This window comes from Kwoniella pini, chromosome 4, assembly GCF_000512605.2.
Source record: "Kwoniella pini CBS 10737 chromosome 4, complete sequence".
NCBI classification, from domain to species: Eukaryota; Fungi; Basidiomycota; class Tremellomycetes; order Tremellales; family Cryptococcaceae; genus Kwoniella; species Kwoniella pini.
In genome coordinates, this window is record NC_091719.1 from 1,276,528 (window position 1) to 1,297,727 (window position 21,200).

General features: G+C 40.3%; 7 protein-coding genes across 7 annotated transcripts; 2 read left to right on the top strand and 5 right to left on the bottom strand.

The window, feature by feature from the left end:
* Nucleotides 1-327: 327 nt before the first annotated feature.
* I206_103494 (uncharacterized protein) lies at nucleotides 328-5,146 on the bottom strand (the record flags this gene model as incomplete). The annotated part of the gene is made up of 12 exons (XM_070202778.1): nucleotides 328-1,756; nucleotides 1,817-2,065; nucleotides 2,131-2,327; nucleotides 2,382-2,454; nucleotides 2,526-2,658; nucleotides 2,717-2,852; nucleotides 2,911-2,961; nucleotides 3,015-3,189; nucleotides 3,245-3,279; nucleotides 3,341-3,701; nucleotides 3,759-4,825; nucleotides 4,970-5,146. 12 exons carry the CDS (start codon nucleotides 5,144-5,146, stop codon nucleotides 328-330), a joined length of 4,083 nt encoding a protein of 1,360 aa, XP_070058879.1.
* Nucleotides 5,147-7,291: 2,145 nt separating this feature from the next.
* I206_103495 (FK506-binding protein 1) lies at nucleotides 7,292-8,048 on the bottom strand (the record flags this gene model as incomplete). Its single annotated transcript, XM_019153273.2, has 6 exons — nucleotides 7,292-7,314; nucleotides 7,382-7,427; nucleotides 7,491-7,587; nucleotides 7,660-7,741; nucleotides 7,828-7,888; nucleotides 7,950-8,048. The coding sequence occupies 6 exons, from the start codon at nucleotides 8,046-8,048 to the stop codon at nucleotides 7,292-7,294; spliced, it is 408 nt and encodes a 135-aa protein (XP_019013434.2).
* A 358-nt stretch (nucleotides 8,049-8,406) lies between these two features.
* Nucleotides 8,407-9,538, bottom strand: I206_103496 (uncharacterized protein; the record flags this gene model as incomplete). The annotated part of the gene is made up of 5 exons (XM_019153272.2): nucleotides 8,407-8,440; nucleotides 8,514-8,781; nucleotides 8,855-8,951; nucleotides 9,032-9,130; nucleotides 9,254-9,538. 5 exons carry the CDS (start codon nucleotides 9,536-9,538, stop codon nucleotides 8,407-8,409), a joined length of 783 nt encoding a protein of 260 aa, XP_019013433.2.
* Nucleotides 9,539-10,230: 692 nt separating this feature from the next.
* Nucleotides 10,231-11,364, top strand: I206_103497 (uncharacterized protein; the record flags this gene model as incomplete). The annotated part of the gene is made up of 1 exon (XM_019153271.2): nucleotides 10,231-11,364. The coding sequence occupies one exon, from the start codon at nucleotides 10,231-10,233 to the stop codon at nucleotides 11,362-11,364; it is 1,134 nt and encodes a 377-aa protein (XP_019013432.2).
* A 613-nt stretch (nucleotides 11,365-11,977) lies between these two features.
* On the bottom strand, nucleotides 11,978-16,789 carry I206_103498 (uncharacterized protein; the record flags this gene model as incomplete). Its single annotated transcript, XM_070202779.1, has 11 exons — nucleotides 11,978-12,044; nucleotides 12,108-13,342; nucleotides 13,429-14,337; nucleotides 14,411-14,529; nucleotides 14,590-14,646; nucleotides 14,697-14,738; nucleotides 14,789-14,955; nucleotides 15,018-15,081; nucleotides 15,171-15,701; nucleotides 15,766-16,312; nucleotides 16,379-16,789. 11 exons carry the CDS (start codon nucleotides 16,787-16,789, stop codon nucleotides 11,978-11,980), a joined length of 4,149 nt encoding a protein of 1,382 aa, XP_070058880.1.
* A 614-nt stretch (nucleotides 16,790-17,403) lies between these two features.
* I206_103499 (uncharacterized protein) lies at nucleotides 17,404-17,785 on the top strand (the record flags this gene model as incomplete). Its single annotated transcript, XM_019153269.1, has 2 exons — nucleotides 17,404-17,583; nucleotides 17,657-17,785. 2 exons carry the CDS (start codon nucleotides 17,404-17,406, stop codon nucleotides 17,783-17,785), a joined length of 309 nt encoding a protein of 102 aa, XP_019013430.1.
* A 362-nt stretch (nucleotides 17,786-18,147) lies between these two features.
* I206_103500 (uncharacterized protein) lies at nucleotides 18,148-21,075 on the bottom strand (the record flags this gene model as incomplete). The annotated part of the gene is made up of 14 exons (XM_019153268.1): nucleotides 18,148-18,265; nucleotides 18,349-18,418; nucleotides 18,486-18,588; nucleotides 18,651-18,677; nucleotides 18,750-18,793; nucleotides 18,850-19,055; nucleotides 19,137-19,368; nucleotides 19,437-19,767; nucleotides 19,830-19,973; nucleotides 20,044-20,237; nucleotides 20,341-20,537; nucleotides 20,618-20,720; nucleotides 20,806-20,865; nucleotides 20,937-21,075. 14 exons carry the CDS (start codon nucleotides 21,073-21,075, stop codon nucleotides 18,148-18,150), a joined length of 1,968 nt encoding a protein of 655 aa, XP_019013429.1.
* Between the last annotated feature and the right edge of the window lie 125 nt (nucleotides 21,076-21,200).

The following is a 21,200-nucleotide window of genomic DNA, read 5'->3' on the forward strand; positions in this document are numbered from 1 at the left end:
TCAACCCCTCAGCCGAGGAATATCACGAAATATTGTCATTCGGCAGCATATGTATGATAACGTTACAGCGCAAATGAATACTAGGCAAACACCACGTAAGACCATGGTATATCAATGAAGAAGAATATATGCGGCTATCTGGATCTTTTCTATTGATATCATCACATGCTCTAAAACATATAAACGGGGGAGTTATGATTTGTACAAAATACAATTGAAAGGTGACTAATCGTGCACGATCGTTTCATCAAAATAAAAGGGGAAATCAGCGAAAAAACGAACATCACCAAGAATAATTACAATAATAAACAGAATTGTACACATTTTCTACTCATAAACATTCCTAAGCATCTCGCCCACACGACCCTGTTCCACTTGACCTTCTTTGTACCCCACATTGATGGGCAATTGAGCATTCCTACTGATCTCATTCATGATTTGTTCTTGAGTCAGATTTTGAATCACATGAAGATGTCCATCAGGACCTATTGTTTTGATCTTAGAGAATTTATTTTCTGTTTCAGGGTTCAAGTAGAACGCTCCTGGATTCAGATTATTGTTGTTATTGCTGTTGGACAGATTGCTTTGTTGGGCTATATTCGATCCTAATCCAGAACCAGGATTATCCCTACCATTGCTGTTATTTCGTAATGATTCAGACAATAATTGATCAGAAGTCGTGCTGAAATGAAAAGGTATATGGGCATCTTTTCCAACAGTCCTAACATTCCGCATCATCTCTTCCAATTCGGGTGTCACATTCGGTTCCGTGAAATTTACACCTTGGCCCCTTTGTTGTTGTTCAGCTAGTAATTCCTGTTCAGTTGTGTTGAGCCATATGGGAAGTTGACCATCTTGAGTTAATTTATCTCTAGCTTGGATTTTATTCAACATCTGTTGAGTGACGGGCGTGACTCCAGGTAGACTCATATCAAAAGGTGGCTGCTGTATCTCTTTCTCCTTTTGTGCTTGTTGTGCTTGTTTTCGAGCATCGGCAGCCAATTCGACCTCACTCAAATTCATCCAGATGGGATACTGACCATCAACCAGTGTTCGCTTGTTGTCAAATTTATCCTTCATCTCTGCTGTGACGGGTTCAATCCCTGCTAAGCTTGTATCGAAGAGTTCCTGGTGAAGTTGGGTACTACTTAGATTATCAACCTGAGATTGAGCGCCAACAATGTGTATTGGCTGCTTCGCAGCTGCTGCTGCCATATCGCATAGTCCATGGGGATTATAGCTATTCGATATGGGATTGGGCTCGTCACTGGATGTATTTTGAGATTTGGGTAGCGCTATACCGCAGGATTGGAGATCCATTCTACTGCCCCCGTTGTCAGAATTCAGTGGTAAGCCAGAGACCCCTTCAAAAGAGTTCCTGTTATGGCCGCTGTTGCTCAAATTCGAAGTTTGCCTTCTAGGGTGAGGTTGGTTACTTTCAGGGTTGGGAGGAGAATCAGTCTCCATAGCTTCTGAGCTGACATTCCGAACAGTAGCTGGCTTATTTCCGGTTCCTCTCAGACCATGAGATTCGAGGGGATGCTGGATAGGCGAACCATCGTCAGACAGATGGTGACTAACGCTGGAGCTCGAACTTGGTTGCGGTCTTCCAGTAGCTGACGTGCTTTCGGGTGTCGATCCGAAGGGTGATGCGCCTGTTGAATTGGATGTTTGCTTTAATCTCCAGAAACCTCGTTTGATATTCAAAGCATTGGATACACATGCTCCGAAATTCGCGTTCGGGGTAAGTTCAGGTCTGCGGCACATGTCAATTAGCATTATCACGATTTGGAACCAAGTCGGGCCATATACTCACGCTCCACTTCGTGGGTGGTCCGGATAATGAGCCTGTAGCTTTTCAAAGGTCGGATTGGTCGCTCGATCAAGGAAATACTCGATTAACTGCGAGTGGTGATGACCGATCTTGAATTTCAAGCCGAATTGACTTAATGCCATCCTGATCATCTCACAATCCGCTCTGTGAGATTGAGCAGCCGCCATGTCACCGATGTTCAATGCGTGTCGAAGGAAGAGCAACGAGGTTCTTGCGGAAGTTACCAAACAGCTAAGATTCCCAAGGCCGGTCAGTCGTGTCTTTTCTCGGCAATTATTTTGGTTAGCTGAACTCACACAGAAGCTGAGGAGTGCATAACAGAGGTGAAGTTGGATCCGCCTGCGCTCACCACGCTCGCGAGCTGTTGAACGATCGACACAATGCCTTGGGTTGCGCCCAGCATTCGTCGAGCAGCTTGATCACTGGGGTCAAAAAGATCCGCGAATGGTTCGTGTAGACAGATAATGGCAGCATGTGGAAGCATATGGGCCGACTGTCAAAGGTTTAGCGATCGATTGCCTGAATTATGGTAGTAGTGTTGACTCACAATGAGATCGATATCCAGGATTTTTCTGGGGGTCAATTTACCGACATTTCTAAGCGAGGGAGGATAGCTCATCCTGTAAGAAAGTAAGAACAAGTCAGAGCACGGAAAGCGGGATGATCGAGATGATATGGAGAGAATATTCACTGGAAACAAGCAATCGCATTGGCGATCTCCCTGAACTCGGGCCTATTGAGCCCATCAAAATCGTCATTGTCCCTTAAATGTCGATTCTTCCACCTCCGTGCGAACTTGGTCACCCTATTCATTAGTACAGTAGCTACAATATTCCAAAGGCGTCAGCATTAGTCTAGAGCAAGGCGAAGGCATGCACATACCTTTGATACACATGACAAATGAATCCGGGACTGGGTGTCTGACCCAAAAATCGGGTGATTCGAGGTCTTGCGGATTCGATTCCATATGCTCATGACCAGCCTCGAAGGCCTCGATAGACACTGGTAATGGCACGGTCTAACACAAGCAATATTTAGTGCCAAATTGCCTGATCAAACGTCGGCTCGAGTCTCACAAGTTCGTCAAGAGACATCGACGTTCCCCATCCACTGGCTGCACTCGCAATCTAGGGGCATAAAGTCAGCTTCGCCTACTATCTTGTAATGCGGTGAGACATACAGTGTCGTGATAGAAGGCCATCCAAACCGCTGCTCTTCTCTCCTCTCGTTCTAGTGCGTCGGCAGGGGGCGGCAGCATGACTGATTTGAGTGATAATTCCGCTGATCGCACATTCAGGCCCAAAGGCAAGAGCATTCTCGCAACAAGACCACCATATGCCCAACACTCCAACATCCTGTAAAAAGGAATCAGCATGTAACATAGTGCGTTATTTAAAGGAGCATAATCACCTGGTATCATCGATGAAAACCCGACATAGTATAATCTGCAAATAGCGATTAGAGAATACAGCATTTCTAGGCGTAGCATGAGGAACACCGACTTACCATAGCCCGGACGACATCAAACAACCTGTTTCCAGTATTCAACCCTTCCTGTACAGCCTCTTTTGCAAAACTAGCTTGCCTCAATCCAAAAGTCAAATTTGCTTTCGACCCTTTTCCTTCTAGCACATCAGTTCCATACATGCCCATACCAGAAGCATCGAAGAAGTCTCTGCCTTTCCCTCTGGTCGACTTTTCATATATTTCTGGAGAGCACCATGCGGCAGCGGCAGCGCAGACAGCATGGATTAAAGCTGGATGGGGGAAATTGGAATGGGTTGGTGGTAATGCCATTCGGGAGAGGAATCGTGCCCGATGCAATACTCTCGGTAAATTTGGGACCAGATCAAAGAAGGCTTCAATGCTGAGAAAAGAGAATTGCATCAATGGTAGCCGTTGATCCACAGAAGACTGTACTTACAGATCATTGACGACATTGGGTTCTGGAAGATTGATTGGCCAGCCCGGCCAGAAAAGATCCATAAGTAGTTGTTGTTGCATTGCGGCGTCTAGTCCAGCTTGCAATCCGTCTAAATTGATTTCGGTGTCCATGTTGGTATCTCCTCCGAAATTCGGTTGACTTGAAGGATTTGCACCAGCCGCAAATACAGTTTCAATCGATTCAACCACTTTCCATGGTCCGTCATCCTTCGTACCCGGTTCCACGATTCCAGTGATAGATTCGGGAGGTGGCCAATTGGACATGAAATTTGTGCTGGTTGTGTCACCGGGTGAGAAGTTGAAGACTCCTCCAGGGGACAGTATAGCTGGTCCTTGAGAGGATTCTCCCGTATTAGATCCTGGGGTTAGATTCTGAGAACTTGATCTTCTCGATTCTTGCGATTGAGACTGGTTGCCTGGTGACGGGTTGTTGAGACTTGAAAGATTACCCTGTTGATCATTATTACCGAATTGAAACATAGGCTTAAATCTCGCATCTAGGTCTACTAGACGACCGATACCTCCCCAAAACGGTCCATCACTAGTATTGCTCCTATCAGGTTTATTACTGAAAGAGCCCGTTGCCTGACTTGATGCCGCCGACGAAAGCATTTCGAGGAAAGCAGTAGGTGAATCTGCAGATAAAGTATCTTGCAATGGTTGAGCGGCATTCGACAATGCGCGATTCGGCTGTGGAATGTTTTGAGCTTGAGTTGCAGTCTGACCTAAAGGTGCTGAAGCTAGTTGGGCTTGTAATTGTTCAATCTTTTTCGTCAATCTATCTCTCTCTTCTTCAAATTCCTCATCCTTCTTCTTTCGTCGACCCTCTCCACTTGCCTTTCTCTTCTTCTTGCTGCTTCCTCCATCATCATCGTCCAGTGCCTGATCAGGCGATTTAGTTGTCGATCCCTTGGCTGCCTTATCGCTGTCTTCATGATTATTTCCCGCTCCGTCATCGTAATCACAACACAAAACCGGATTACTCTTCGGCGATGTACGCAGGAGATGTCGATATGACCTGACACAAGTCGCGCAATGTGGTCGAACCTGTCAGATATGCCATTTCATCAGTAATCATCAGACTGCCGGCATGAACGGGAGGATAACGTACAGCATCGCATTTCTGTTGAGAGAACGTGTATCATCGGTTAGTTATGTTTCATTGAGCCTCCATTCAAACTGCTTACTTACCAGTTTCCTCTTTCTACACTGTAGGCATGCTTGATTCCTTCTAAGTACTCCGGCGACATCTGAATGATGCGAAGAAGAAGCGGGTGGAGCAGTGTCAATGTGTATTATCTTATCTGCCGGGGGAGGCATTGATAAGTCGGTTGGGTGATCAGGCTCTTGAGGATAATGTGGTGGCATGATGATATGCTGGACGATACCTGGACAGTCTGACTAATCCACTTGGGCCAAGATGATTCTAAAACTTGAATGTAGTACGCTATAAGACAAATTGATGGTTCACTGATTATTTGAGTATTAGAAATTGGCCGACAGGCGATGAATGAGAGTTGCGCTTGAAGTGCTGTTGGAAAGTAAGCGATATTGTTGGAAGAGTCGGACAATGCACAAATATTCCCTATATTGGTCGGATGCAGGGTCGTGCCATATGATATTATCGATGGAGACAAAGGTAAAATGTGAGAAGCGTAAACTGAAAGAATGAAAATGTAAAGTAAAAGTTGTAATCGGCAAAAGCAAAGTGTGTAAATGAAATTGACGCTGTGTTGTCGTTGTAATCAATCCGGCATGAAAATACCCAGTCAACTTGACTAGACTAATTTTCATACAGGAGTACCTAACAAGGAATGCAAATCCAGATCCGTCCCGATAGCATATCTCTCGTAGGATGGTAGGATGGATTTACCGCATAGATAATACGCTAAATTCCATATGAGATAGATAGGGAAATAGTAAGAAAATAGCTATATAACCTGTACCTGACTACTTCGGGCATCCATGACCATGTTTAAAAACGTGGATCGCCGAGGTTCAATCGAAGTATAAATACCTAATTTAACATAATAGGCTATCCCGATCTTCCCCATACAAACCATTCAGAGATAAGGCAGTCCATCTGAAATCCTACTAGTAGGAATCATTTCAGGTCGTGTCTTGTACACAGGACTCAACATTCAATTGCTACCGCGGCATGAGAAATATCTTTACCGCCAAAATATGCGGCAAACTTCCCAGATCTGTAGATAACGCTACGGGATTGTTACCACATGGAAACCGACGGATGCAAATCATGTATACATACTTCTTTTACATACACGATTTGCTAATTATGACAAAAAGCTATAAACAGGTAACCATAACCACAGCAAAACCTCAGACGGAGATCTGATAACATCTCGTAATGGCTGTATACTTAAAACTCGTTGATCGAAAAATAAGCAAGCTAAAAAACGTAAGCGAGAGTACGACTCCTTTGGACGATTTTCGAAGCGTCTATTTTATTCGGACAATTTGTGAAATTGAGGCTGTTGCCATACGATCTGGTATCATCAGCAGCCAATGACGCCACGGTTCCGATGCATGTTGAAGGGTATGAGACGATCAAGCACAAGTATGAGCGATTGTTATGCCTTGAATGCTAATGTAAGGGCTTGCAATCGGTCCTGCTGTAGATGACAACCCGCATTTGCCGAGTATTTATGACATTGCTCATTCTCGTACCCCTTGCCTCAGCCTACCTCAATCAGCTGATATAGACCCGAAGCTCTTCCCTTCATCGCCGCTATTATCCTTGTGACAGTAAGATGCACCTGTTCCAGCTTTGAAGTAAACCCTCCTTTTGTCATTCGTCAATGACTTTGTTAAGCGGATTACAATCCTCAACTCTGCATGCAATCTTCCGATTCAAGCCTGCTCAACAGCGTTGCCGTTGATTCCTCCTATCCAATTGCTCATGACTGATCTCTCTCTCTGAAGGGCTCACATTCCGCCTTGCTGATGGCCAACCAAGCATATGACTGCCAGTTGACCTGCGTTGGGATTGACCTTTCTTTTATCGGCGTGTGGACTAAAGCTTGGCAGACATGGTCACTGAACAATCATACGTGCGGATGCAATAGAATACGATATAGCACTTCAGGCCTCTGACTTCGATTCTCACACTAAATCGGATGTTGGAATCTCTATTGATCACGTGAACAAAAGTGACTATGTCAAACGACATCCAAACCTCACACACACACTTATATTTTGAATGACATGCGCACACTGATCACGAATGAAAACCACATGCAAGAAACGCTAAATCATCAGTGAACCTTGCTCCGACACGTGAACAATAACCCGCCTAAATGCACATCAATAATCTGATCCTTTTCGTGGCTGTCCATCAGAAGGGGAATAACGCTTCAAGTCTGTCATGATCGCTTCCACATTAATACATCGCTTTTTTGGCTTGACAAGTACTCTAAAATTGTAAATTTAGTTTCAAATTTCGCCTAGTGCGATTTTATCCTTCTTTCCTTCAACATTCGAACTTCGCGCAGCTTAGTTAACTTTAAGGAGCTCAACTATTTAGGGATAAAGAGAAACTGTCAGTTTCTTCTCAGGTTGAGAATCGACTAATCGTTAACTTACCTTCGAATTTGAGGGTAGAGTTGGCTGGGATGACAGGAGGGAAACCCTAATAATTCAATGTAGGAATTAGTACAGCGAATCTGATATATCAAAACGGATGTTTGCTCACTCTGGCACCGTAGGCGTAGTCAGGAGTACAGGTCAAAATGGCTTTTTGACCAACGGAGAGTTGAGGAACACCTTCATCCCAACCTTTGATAACTTGGCTATGATATTGATCGCAAGTCAGAACATCGTGTGATCAGGCGCTTTTACAGTGTGATTCGATTTGAACTCACCCTTGTCCAATTCTGCAGACGAAAGGAGATCCTCTGTCTCTTGAAGAATCGAATTTAGATCCGTCAAGGAGGGTACCAACGTCTAACATACGATTCAATCAATCAGTCCGCGGATCCTTTTGTTCCCAAAACATGAAAAGATTTTGACAGGATGTTGTGCAAGCTTACAATGGATGGTAACTTGGTCTCCTGGTTTAGGGAAAGTTTTTCCATCACCTTGAGAGATAGTCTATCAATTTACAATGAATTAGCTTCATGCCTAATACAGCGAAAATGAGGAGTAAACTTACATCAACAGTTACACCCATTTTGATTGCTGTAGCAGAAAAATTTCTGTATTGATTTAAACGTAAAGATCGAGTAGAAGTTGTTAAGAGGGATCTGAGCATTTGTTTGTATTTTATAAGAGAGGAGAAAGGAGCAGAATAATATAGAAGGAAACTATCTATATGATGATGTGAGATACTGATGAACGTGGAGCTTCAAGGTGGAGGCGGAGTTATCGATTAGATACGTGTGGCACACTCATTCAATCCGGTTCACCCGATCCGAAGACTTTCTTGGCTCGGGATATCCTGCTCTCATGGAAAAGATCTTGGTGCAGGGATGTAAGTACAATCCCGAACCCATCGCGGACTCTTCGACATGGCATAGTGAAATTATGGGCAACATATGCAACAGTATATCTAATTCATACAGTATTATGTAGTCAATATCACAAATTCCCAAACATTCATGAAATCCAGCTTAACCACGTCCGATAAAGGGCATACCAGATGCGCTATGAAGTAGAACGGATTAGAATTAGCCATCCTCATAATTGTGGAAAAGATGGGCTCGAAGATGAAACATACATGATTTCTAGACTCAATATATCGACATCTTTGCCTAATCCAGCAATAAATCCAACAGTCTTAGCAACATTATCCACACTCATTGTGGGTTCTTTCTTGATTGATCCATCAGCTTGCATGGATCCAGCGGAGACGTATGATCCCATTTCAGTAGATGCGTTTCCTATATCAATTTGTGAACATGTAATATTATATTTCCTTCCATCCAGTGAACTTGATCGAGTAAGACCTGTTATAGCGTGTTTAGATATGGTGTATGAGGTATTATCTAATCAGAGCTTTTCATCAGTATCCGCAATATATGATGAAGAAACGATGAATCAATTGACACGTTGACTTACTTGGTCTAGGAGCTGTAGCTGAGATACTTCCATTATTGATGATTCTGCCTCCTTGAGGTGATTGTGATTTCATGATATTAAACGCGAGTTTAGTAAACTACCCAACCGCATATCGATAGTCAGTCAATGTGATTCCTTGATAACATCCATTATTCTGCTTAGAATAAGGCAGCTCACCAAAACAGCTCCCATTATATTTATATCTAATACTTGTCTGAATAAACTCATATCTTGATCTTCAAACTGACCATCAGATTTATAATTCACCCCAGCGTTCTAAAAATACCAAACACCCAAGAATCAGTACAATTATTTTTTTTTGTCTAGATGAAATGAGATTATAGATGGTGGATGTTATACGGAAATGAGAATGAGAGATAAGGACAGAGAGACACGTACATTGAAAACAAGATCTAATCTTCCATATTTCTCCTTTATAGTAGCTTCTAAAGCGTTAACGAATTCTTCACTCGTTGCATCTCCAGCCGCTATCTCAGCAATTGTTCCATTTCTTAAGGAATCCGCTGTCTTTTGTAATTCACTTTCTCTTCTTCCTACCAACACCAAAACCAATTGTTCGGGATGTTCTGAAGAGGGAAAGATGTTTGAAAGATGAATAGAGGTTGATCGACCTATACCGGCTGAAGCGCCTGTTACGATGATTACTCTTTTATCTGTTGACATTTTGCTTGATCCTATGCAATGATTACCCTTTGTTAATTGTTGATTGGAATGAAGGCAAATTGGCATACAAGAAATATTAATTCTATAGAAATGGATCTTCATTTCCAAAGTACAAAAATACATCTTAAGAATGACGCTTGAATGCGGACCACGGGCCGGCCTCCGAGATTGATTTAGAGGAGCTCAAGTTCCATGAGGCACGTGTGTAACGCATGCTGAGGAAAGAGGGGAAGTGGCGCCTGATTTTGATGCGGACAGATTTAAATGAGTGTCTGTGCCTTGATCGTGTTGTTTACTTTATTAACCAAGCTGTAATATTAGTCTAGTCACGTGATTTGTATGCTGTAATGTGACGGAGTGAATGTGAATTATAAGGGGGTGAATAAATGTGTGCATCAAACACCTCAAACAGATGAATAAGTTGAATTAATCAAAATCATAGACAATATCACTCAACATAACCAAAAATGTTTCAATAATTTCTCATACATTTTAACTATCCCTTCCAACACTTATCCGCTGATACATTTTCCGATTTATTATCTTGTTAAACGTTCAATTTCGCTCTTTGATTTTGCAAATTCAGATAACATACCATCAACAGATATTTCCTGAATTTGCATACCTTTTACTGAAGATCAGCAACTTTCTTGTACTATTCATATATATTCTCTTGACTGATATACTCAAACATGCCAGTCACCAAAAAGAAAGGATCCCTTTTTGCTATTTACGCAGATACACCTGATAAATCATCTTCTTCAGCTTCATCATCCTCTTCATCTTTATCCATCAAAACCAGTAAAACAGGAACCACATCACCTTCAAAAAGAAGTTCAAGTTCAAGTCGAAAAGCTTTAACTTCATTACAACCAAAAGCTCTGGAATCAACAAAAACTGAAAATAAAGGTAAATCAGTATCATTGCAAGATGAAAATTCTAAATCAAAAATTTCAACTTCCGACTTATTACCTTTGAAATCAAAGTTATCAGAATTTACAAATAAATCTCATACTCATTCTCATTCTGCACCAACTAAAAATCGTACGAAATCTTCTATACAGATATTCAATGATGAAAATAGTATTTCCGTCAAAACATCTAGGAAAATCCCAACAACAACTCTCAAATCTTCTATCAATACAATTACATCATCACCTAAATCACGTAAATCTGCACCTACTCCTTTAGCTACATCTCACAATCAAAGTACGAAAAGAACACGAGATTTACTTTCTCCTTTACCTATACTTGATGTTTCTTCATCAAGTGGTGCCTCGCATCCAAGACCTAAAGATAAATTTGAGAATCGATTAAATGATCTTAACGAATCTCCATTAAAGCGAAACAAAATTTCTCCTTCTCAATCCAGAAACACTATTCAGCAAGGTATAGAAATTAATGATAAAGAGAATATACCTCCTGTTTTTTCGCCGGATAGCTCAAATGATTCACCAGCAAGTAGAACACGATCAAAAATAAGATCATTAACATTATCATCAGGTCAAAGTCCACTTTCATCTAGAATACAATCATCAAGAAAAGAAATAAATAAATTTGGTGAATTAATTGGAGATGGAAAATCAACTTTAACTTTAAAAAAAGGTAGAGAATTATCTGGATTACTTCAACAAGATCTTGATCAAAATCTTGAGAATACTATTAAAATATTACAACCTTCACCTACTAAAAAAAGTGGAAAGTCAACTTCGACAACGATAAAAGATATTGATATGTTAGGTGATGTAAGTGAAGCTTATGGTGCTGAGAGAAATAATGAACCTGAAGGATTTAAGACCCAACGAGTAAGTATTTCTGGGATTTAGTTTGATTTTAACCCTTCTTACGTACGAAATTGAGCTGATGTATGATTTACAGCGATAGAAGAGATAACTTGAACGATTGATTATGGTTACGATCAGATAATAAGACCATACCAAATAATCAAATAAGACCTTACCCACTTGAACGACAATTCCTTTCCCATATAAATGAACGAATATATTACGCTTAACGAATTAGCTAATTTCAAAATGTTTCATGCCTGTTTTTTATTTTTCGTTAATTATATATCTAGTTTAACATGTTCATTTTTCTATATCATAATATCATAACATACTTTATACGATCGTACGACTTTGATAAATTATTTTATCATTAATGCAAAACATAATCAAGTAAAATCGATAGACACATTTGACTGTACGTACTTGAACCAATAAAATCTCGAAATGATTCATTATATTCATATCATCGTAAGCTATATATAACCATTAAAAATAATGGAAATATACGAAATATCGTAACTACATTTTCTAATTATCTATAGACTCATAAACAAAAATCCCAAACCGATACCGAATGAATAAAGCTCTTTTTAATGATTTACCATTTTTATTAGTTCATAGCAAATTTCATTCGAATTCGAATTTGTTAATTCTATACATATACTGCTCCTGCAAAAATAGCAGGTCTATGATCTGATCTACCTTCTAATAATCTCATACTTTTCAATTGATATCAGCTTAATTTCCTATAATATAATTTGATTTAAACATAATTTACTCACCCAGCATCATCAATAGTACCATAATGTAAACATCTAACTTCACCTTTTTTCCAAATTTTTTCAATTTCATTCTCATTTTGGTCTTGTACATGAATTAAAATATCTTCAGGAGCATGACTTGATGAACGATGTAACCAACTTGGTAAATCTTTTATAAATTTTATAAATGTATGTTTATCACTTTCTCTACCACCTAATTTTCCATTTGTTTCAACTCCTAGACCTGTAGAAGATGTTTGAGTAGGTTGAGTAGAAGTATGTATTGTTGAGATTCTATGCATACTGGTAGATGATTCTGAAGGATGAAGTAAATTTTTGAAAGATGTTGATGATTTGTGTTCAGAAGGTGTCGAATTTGAAATTGTTCTTATCCTTTTATCAAGGTCGAAGATCTTCAGTAATTTTCTTTCAGGACTTGATTCTCTACTACTGTCCTTCGAGTTAGTATGTATTTTTACATTGGCGGTAGGTTTCCGATCAATTTCGAGGATCCCATCACTTATTCTGCCTTTCTTCTTTTCTTCATCTTTCTTGCCTTCTAAACCCGTAGAATCAGAATTACTTCTAACCCGTCCATTACGAGTCATAGGACCAGATCGTAGCGTATCTACAGTAGGCGATATAGGCGAATCGAATGTAATCTTGTTTTGATTCCCTTCAGCCTCCTCGGGTGTGGTGGATACATCAGAAGACAGCATAGGCAGACGACCGGACGCTGATGCAGGTCTTTTATCAAGCTTTGGTCGATGCTCGCCCGGTGCAGAGCCTGAGCGAATCATGCCAATTCCCATGGAAGGGATCAACCTGTCGGGAGCGGTGTTGCTGAAAAACACACGCTTTCCGTCTTTTGATGGCGACGAGGATGGAACCGGGCGTATTGGAGAGGGTTTTCGAGGTAAAGGTATCAAGCCTTCGCCTGTGGTATTGATCTTCGGCGAAAAGGTTGGTGAATCAGGAGGCGAAGCGACGAGAGAAGGCTCGGACAATATGGGCTGAACAGACTCTTCCGGCGAGTTAGAAGTACGTATACGTAGGTTCATTCGATCGGCTGGTCCTGGATCCATTGACGCTGTCCGGGTCATTTGTATCTTCAAATGACCACCTAAATTTGAAAACACGTTGGATAGTCGATGGAAAGGTGTATGAGAATCAACATCCAATCTGACAGATTTTGCATGCGAAGAGTCGTCTTCCGGATCAGGTGTTATGTGCGATTTCCACAAAACCCGATCGCACTACAATGGTTGATCAGCTCAATCTCATATGTGTGATAAAGCTGGATGACTAGTATAATGATAGAAATTATGGTCACTAGACTCACCCAACTAGGTACTCTCTGCTTCTTGGAAGTATCGTAAACCCCTTCTCTTCGATCAATCTCATCAGGTACCTCCTCCTCATCGTCGTCATCTTCGAGATTACTGGCATTCTTCACAGATCGATTAGACATTGTACGTTTCATTATACTAAGTCTCCTCGTCAAGGGTGGTTTATCCTTTTCCTTTTCCCTAGGGGGTGATGAGGAGTATACACTTGATGAACTCTCAACTATGGGAGGAGCCAAGCCCAGCCCGTCCAACATCGGGCCTTCGTTGGAACCATCATACCTGGAAGAAGTTGAAACTCTCCGATGACCCTCGGAAGTAGGTGTCGAAGGCTGATCCGTGTGCTCCTGGAAACTCGATACAGACGTTCTCCTCGATTCATAGCCTTCCATCAAGTCTTTTTGCCTCTTAAGCGAGATCTTCCTTTTCACACTAACTTTTCTGCCTATACCTGCTCCTGGTCGCCTAGGAGACGAAGTGAGTATTCCGTCCATCTTGACTAATCCAAGCAAGTGTCTAGTCTTCTCCTTGAGCGCAACTTCAAACGGGCGATGCTGATGCTGATGTTGATTGCGATACGTGGCAGGTATATCATCTGAATCTTCCTCGATATCCGTCCCCGCTCCCGAAGTATACCGACTTGATTCAAATGATCTCCTCGAGAAATTACCCTCGGTCATTTCGTCATCGCTGCCATTGGCCTTTGGTAAGCTTTCCCGAGTTAAAGAGGTATCCGGGTTGTCATCATCCACTTCTTCGATAGCATCTCCTTCTGGAACGTAAGAAAGATTTTTGGCGATATTTGCGCTGCTCCCAAAGTCCGCAGATGCAGTGGAGGCAGTCGATTTACGGCGTTTTGTGCTTTTGCGTATCTCTCGATTCGTCGCTCGAACACTCTTCCATACCTACGAGGAATGCTTCAGCCAGTGAATGTCTTTCGGCAGCGGAAAAAACTATGTGCGCGGGTAAACCACTCACATCGTATTTGAATGTACATGGAAAATCTATCGGTCCCTCCTCGAATCCAGGAAAGGGATTGAGGTTAGGATCTTTCATGGCCAGCTTCAGCTGATCCCACATCAGCAGTTCGGAGTATTCTGGACCACACTAGTGTGAGCTACGGATCGTCCGCTTCGAACTAGACATCGGAGGCTTACTCTTCTGCTCGATAAGCCAATCCGCATGCAGTCTTGAGAGCTCAATCCGGAAATTTACTGATAAATCCTCATCAGCTTTGATACGTCCATTCGCAAGATTTACGTACAATCACCGCACCACAGAACAGTGTCAAAACGGTCCGTGATATCTGTATATCGGAAACATGAGCTGGTGCTGTCACCGAAAAGCTGAACTCACCTTCGGCAGTTGCTCGAGGGTCATCCTTGGGCAAAAAGCAATCTAGCCTTAATTCTGATTTGATTTTGGATATGTTCGATAAACGAGCGTGCATGCGGCCTGTATGAGCTGCGAGATGGGAATTGATGAAGAGAAATCGGTGATCTGCCAATTTCAGACTTATCCCGCTGAGGATTACAATCAGTGTCAGCTTCATTATCGAGTACATAGTCTCTATAAGCAAGCTTACATTCCGCCTTTATTGCCTACTCTACCTCCAGCAAGACCAGCAGTCACTAGATCCTTGTCCGTTCCTACAGAACAAAGACCGTCAGCTTGTTTTCCAAATTCCCGTTCAGTCCCTCATATCTGCACAGATTATCTGAAAATATCTAACACTCACCTTGTATCAGATGTTCGCACCCTTTGTAAACGTAAACAGTTAAATACATCCCCAATAATCTCTCTTTGACAACATGAACGTAGCTGCCGTTGCCATTATGTGTTGATATAACTTCCTCATTCGGAATTATCAATTCCGGTCGATCTTTCTCGGTATTCTTGCTTGGCGAAGATGGTGGATGATGATTATCGGTGCTGCGTTGATTTATCATTAGATATGATTCGTCTGCCTCGCTTGTCGAAGAGGATGCAGAGGAGGATTCGAAAGATGATCCAGATCTCGCTAGTGGAGATGGGCTAAGAGCTAGATGGTATGTACCGAGAATGTTGTTAGGAGCTCTAGGTGGAACAGCGATAGACGATGTTACCGGAGTTATTGGAGCTGAGGCTGATCGAAGAAGGGAAGGGTGGACTGGAAATGCTGAAGGCGGTGGATGCGGCAAGAAGGGCGGCTGACTGGGCACTGGAGACGAAGAGTTGTATGAGGAGGGCAAAGGTTCGGATGTACGGGCATTGATTCCACAGAAGTAGTCTGCAGGTCAGAAGTAGCTGCGATCAGCATAGAAGCTTCGTCGTTCGTCAGCCGATTGACTCACCATCAAGCATCTGGCTCCAGCCTTTTGCAGTGGGTTGTCCACGGTGCATGAAAGGTGTATGAGGTGTCATTGGCGAGCTGGCTCTCGACGCACGTTCAGAGGATTCTTTCGGGGTTTCATCTTCGCTTGATTCTTCTTGATCTGCTGACCGGGATCCAGCATCTTCTCTATCGACCTCTAGAGTATCCTTCTTGAGCTTGAGTTCAGGTTTTCCTTTGGTGTTAAGTTTTTCCTTAGCATCGCTTTTGTCCGCTTTGTCTCTGTCCGCATTCATATCTTCTTTCTCCTTTTCAATAACCTTTTCTTTCTCTTTCTCACGGTCTTTCTCCTTCTCCTTGTCCTTTTTATGCCTAAGTGTCACACCTTTCACCAGACCTCCGCCTAGTCCTCTGGGTGCACCACTCAGTGTCGGACATTCTTGTCCTGCAACAACGACAATATGGTAAGGATGAACGTTTTCTACTGGTAATTTGGGAATAGTGCCGGTTGGAGTCTCAGGTTGATAAGGAGGGATTTGACCGAATAATACAGATAAATCTCCTTTTGGCTATGAGACATTGAATATAAGCTCTGATATACATGACGATCCTCTTCAATGAGAGTGATCACTCACCAAGGCATCACCCATATTCCAAGTGACCATAAGAACCTTAATTGCATCCCGTTGATTTTTTTTGGGTATAGTCACACTCTGAGCTACTCCATGCTCTCCATTTTGGCCATCTATGGGCAAAGTTCTGGATCTGATCAAGCCATCATCCGGAGCTGCACGTGTGGACGAATGTTCTGTACTTTTATTGCATCGATTCTCCTTTTCATCATATGGGTATTGGGATGAGCGAGACGGACCAGCTTCAGGTTCCTGATCATTGTTTTTGACTTGAGAAGTAGTAAATAACGCATGTAAACGATTTTTGATTGCTGAGGAAGGTTCTTGATCATTGGTGCTGGAATCTACTGAAGAAGGTTTGATATTACCTGATGAGTCATGATTCCGCCTCAACAAGTGAAAACGTCGAGGCATCGTTTCTGCTGCCAAGTTTCATTTTATTAATTCACAATCTACATTCGGTCGTTCTATGCATCCATGTTGAGATGAATGATACTTCTTACTCACCAGGAATCAATATTTCTTCGACGTATCCCCAAGTGTAAAATATGTTGGAAGCCTCTTAGACGAACATATTGTTTCCAGCCTCAGTCAATAACCAAAGAAACTAATTCTAATCACTAATCAATAAACCAATCAATCTATGAAAGAAAAAGATCCTTTGATCTCCCCATTTATATATCTCCTCTATCTATCCTTCCATCGTTATGAGGGTTCTGAAAAGTAGGTTCAAGCTCGATAAATGCGATTGCGTATATGGTATTTCAATTTGAAAATAATTATAGTTGAATAATCGTTTTTTAGATGGATGAGACAATAATAAAGCTTTATTTATAGGCATTATAAAGTATGGGGAGCACGGATGAAAACAAATAACAAAATCACGTGGTAAAATGCGGGGTAAATGTCAACTAAAGTGAAAATACAAAGTCAATAAAGTATAACCTAATAGAATGGAAAAAATGAAAGATTCGTTATTCATTTTAAACAATGACAATCTTATATAGATAAAAAACAGCAAGCTGAACATGAATTATAAAAGACAAGATGATGACCTTACTTCAACATCAAGACGTGAGATAAATTTTTCTCCTCCTCCTGCTGGACCATATTCAACATTCACTTTATATATTGTATCCGGTTTATTTTTCTTGATATCAATCTTATCATTCTTATTAGGTTTATCATACATTCATTGTCCATTTAATGTAAGTCATCAATTTTGATCTTCTACATACGCCTGATTCATCTAAGAAATTTTTTGTATATAATTTTTAACAGATATTTCCAATTATAAAACCAATTTGTCAAGATGAACATTATAAATATTTAATACCATTACTTATACCAGTAACAGCTTGGTTCGCAATTGCAAATTGGATAGGATGGGAATATTTCAAATATTCTTGATTTAATCATATACATATACGAAATCAAATACCTTTTAAAGACGGATATCACCTAAGTTTTTCCACAAATCTTGGAAATATGAAAATCATTCGACATTAGCAGGTGGAAAGGGCGATGGGGAGCGAAACTCAATTTGTCCTGCGAAGGCTCGACAGATGTCAAGAAGAATTTGACTTGTTCATACAATACATTGGCTCATCGAGGTCGATCTGACCTAATGGCCACATGTATAGGCAATCGCAAGAACGACCCTAGCAAATGGTCAAAGCTATCCTCAAACACGGGCTTCTGCTATGTCCTTACGTCGGCAGCAATCAAAGGAAATATTTCCGTGACGATCTCTAGATGCATATAATGATCACCTATTCGACAGTTATACTAGACATGCTAATCTCATCGAAAGGTCTATCATTCTTATCGACTCTCACATCTTCGATATCACTGATTATATCTAATCCGCCTACCGCTCTGCCAAACACACTACGAAATCGAAAGAAAAAACAAGATCAGCTTCCATATCTAACGCATGAATACGAAAAAAGGAAATTCGCGAAATTGCTCACGTATGTTTGCCATCTAACCATTGACAAGGTATAGTTGTTATGAAAAATTGTGATCCATTCGTTCCCGGTCCTATCAAATTGCATTAAGTTCAGCTCGAATTGCCCATTATTATTGTGAACTGGCCAACTAAGCTTACCTGCATTAGCCATTGACAATGTGAAAGGTCTATCATGTCTTGCCTTTGTCGAAATTTCATCTTCGAACGTTCCACCCCATATCGATTCACCACCTGTTCCATCCTACTCGAACGTATCAGCTAAACATGTTCACGACTAATTGATGCACGATATTGCTGACTTACTCCTAATGGATCACCACCTTGTATCATCTATTCCATTATCATCAGCTTTTCTCCTCTTCCGGCCCCCACCCGCACAAAAGAGAGATCAATATGACCTACGAATTTCTTGATGACTCGGTGGAATATCGTGCCATTATAATATCCTAATCATTATTCCGTCAACTGATCGTTCCGATTCGCTGAATCCTTAAACACTCACCATTTCTAGCATGAGTAACGAAATTCTCAACCGTTTTCGGAGCGAGATCAGGGAAGAGTTGTAAAGTGATATCTCCTTTTGTAGTATGTATCGTACATCTCGTTGCAGATGCTCTTTCTTTCTCAGGTGCAGTAGCAGACACAGCAGTAGTTTGTTCTTCCCTAGTAGGTCTTTCATTAAACACATCTCTATCACCTTTACTCTCCCTGTATCAAGATCATCGATTATCAATCAGCGATTCACTTCATAAATTTATAAAGGTCTTGAAGGACAAAAATTCCACATACTCTTTATCAGATTGAGCAAATAAGTAGAATCTTTGCTTTTTATATGCCGTAGCAAATAGATGTGGATCTCTTGATCCTTTCTCTTGTAATAAAGGATTAGCAGATGCTGCCATTTGAATTGTGTTCAATCCTTTTTTGGCAGGTGCACCTTGATATAACGATATATTCAAGAATCTCAGAGTTTCATCTTTTCCTAATACACGTGCAACTTTGTTCGTTACGGTATTTACCACTATTGACATAGGACAATCAGCTTATTTTCGAACTAAACTTAAGAATATTTGTGATTCATTATCTCACCTTTGATACCTAACATTGTAGGATACAAAACGAAATTTCCACTTTCATCCCAAACTGCATTAGCAGTTCTAAGCATACCTCCAGGTCCACTTTCATTTGTATCTAATTCCCTTTCTACTGCTAATCTCCTTCCAAAGTCCATATCATCTAATTTGAAAACAGCTGTTCCAGCTTGTTGCATTTCTACTACTGCTGTCAAAGATTCATCGTATGTTCTGGTTAATTTACCTGTCAAAAAGTTGAATATGTGTACTGAACGTGAAGGGAGTGCGAGTGTTACGAATTGAGAAGAATTCGGAGAGAATGTTAAGGATGTAGGTAATGTTTTGGTCTATAATGTTATTTTAGTAAGCAAATTATTCATATATACGGATTTGATTAAACTTGACTGACCTTTTTGAAATGGAACAAATCTGTAGATGATTTATATTGCCATAAACCAGGCACAGAAGGTAATCCCCATGGTTCGGTAGGTTGCCAATATTCAACGAAACCAGCTTCATCTGCTGAAACTACGCAATCATACTTTGCAGTATACTATTTGAAACGGAATTACACCTCAGTTTGAGAAATGAATTTGTTAAAATCAATCAAAATATCAACTCACCACCATGAGATGTACTGGTGCTCTATGTAATTTTTCCAAAGTATATAAAGGTGTTCCATCTCCTCTTCCATCATATATCCTTATTATTGGACTAGATGAATCAGATACAGCTAAAAGAGTTTGACCTGCTCCAGGTTCATGTACCCAACAACAAGTTTTAGGAGTATAAGGGAATTTTAAAATATTTATCATATCTTAAGATAAGAGTAATCATTAATAAGTTTTTTCTTCACATTTTCAATAAAAAAGGACAAATATTTTCATATTCAATGAATAGAATAAAAAAAAAAAACATACCAAAATTAACTATATCAAAAACTCTACCTTCTCCACCTTCTGAAACAGTTGCGAATAATTTTCCATCTTCACTTGAACAAGTTCCAACTATAGCTTTTAAAGATGCTCTATAATGTTTAACAAATTCAATTCCTTGATCTTGTTTTTTCCATAATTTCAAATGTCCATCAATTGAAGTTGTAATTACAAAATTGGTTCTAAAATAAAAAAAAATTGATTCCAATTCATTTTTTTTAGTCAAAAGAGAAAATACTCTAAATAAAAAAAAAAAACTCACTTAGTTATAGTTACTGAATTTAATGGTTCTCTATGCATAAATGATTTATAATATCTATCTGTATCAGGTAAGGATGCAAGATATAATTTTTCATGAGGTAATACTAAGAAAAAAAAAAAAAAAAACAAAGTTAATACCTTTTTCATCATCATCATCATAATTATATAAATTGATAAAATTGACACTACCTGCTCTTTTCTTTTTACGACTATTACTAATTACTACTTCCCCATTTCCAGGCATCGGACCTAAAATTTACAAACTCACATCAGCTATCCCTTATTAATTTATGAATGTGATTTACAATTATTTAACCTACCTATTTCTTCATCTGAAGAATCATCCATATCTGCAGTTGGCATTTCAGGAATATCATTTTCATTCTTTTTTATCTCAACTTCAGCTGAACCGTTTCGAGGTCTTTTGCCCAAATTCGAAGGACCAGCATCTTCGGACATTTCAAGTGATCAATTTCAAGAGATGAAAAGATGTTCCAGTAGGTTGTCAAATGAATGAAAGAACTACTAAAACTCGAAATAAGGAATGTCCAAAACAAAAACATCATCTCGAGGGTAATGAGGGA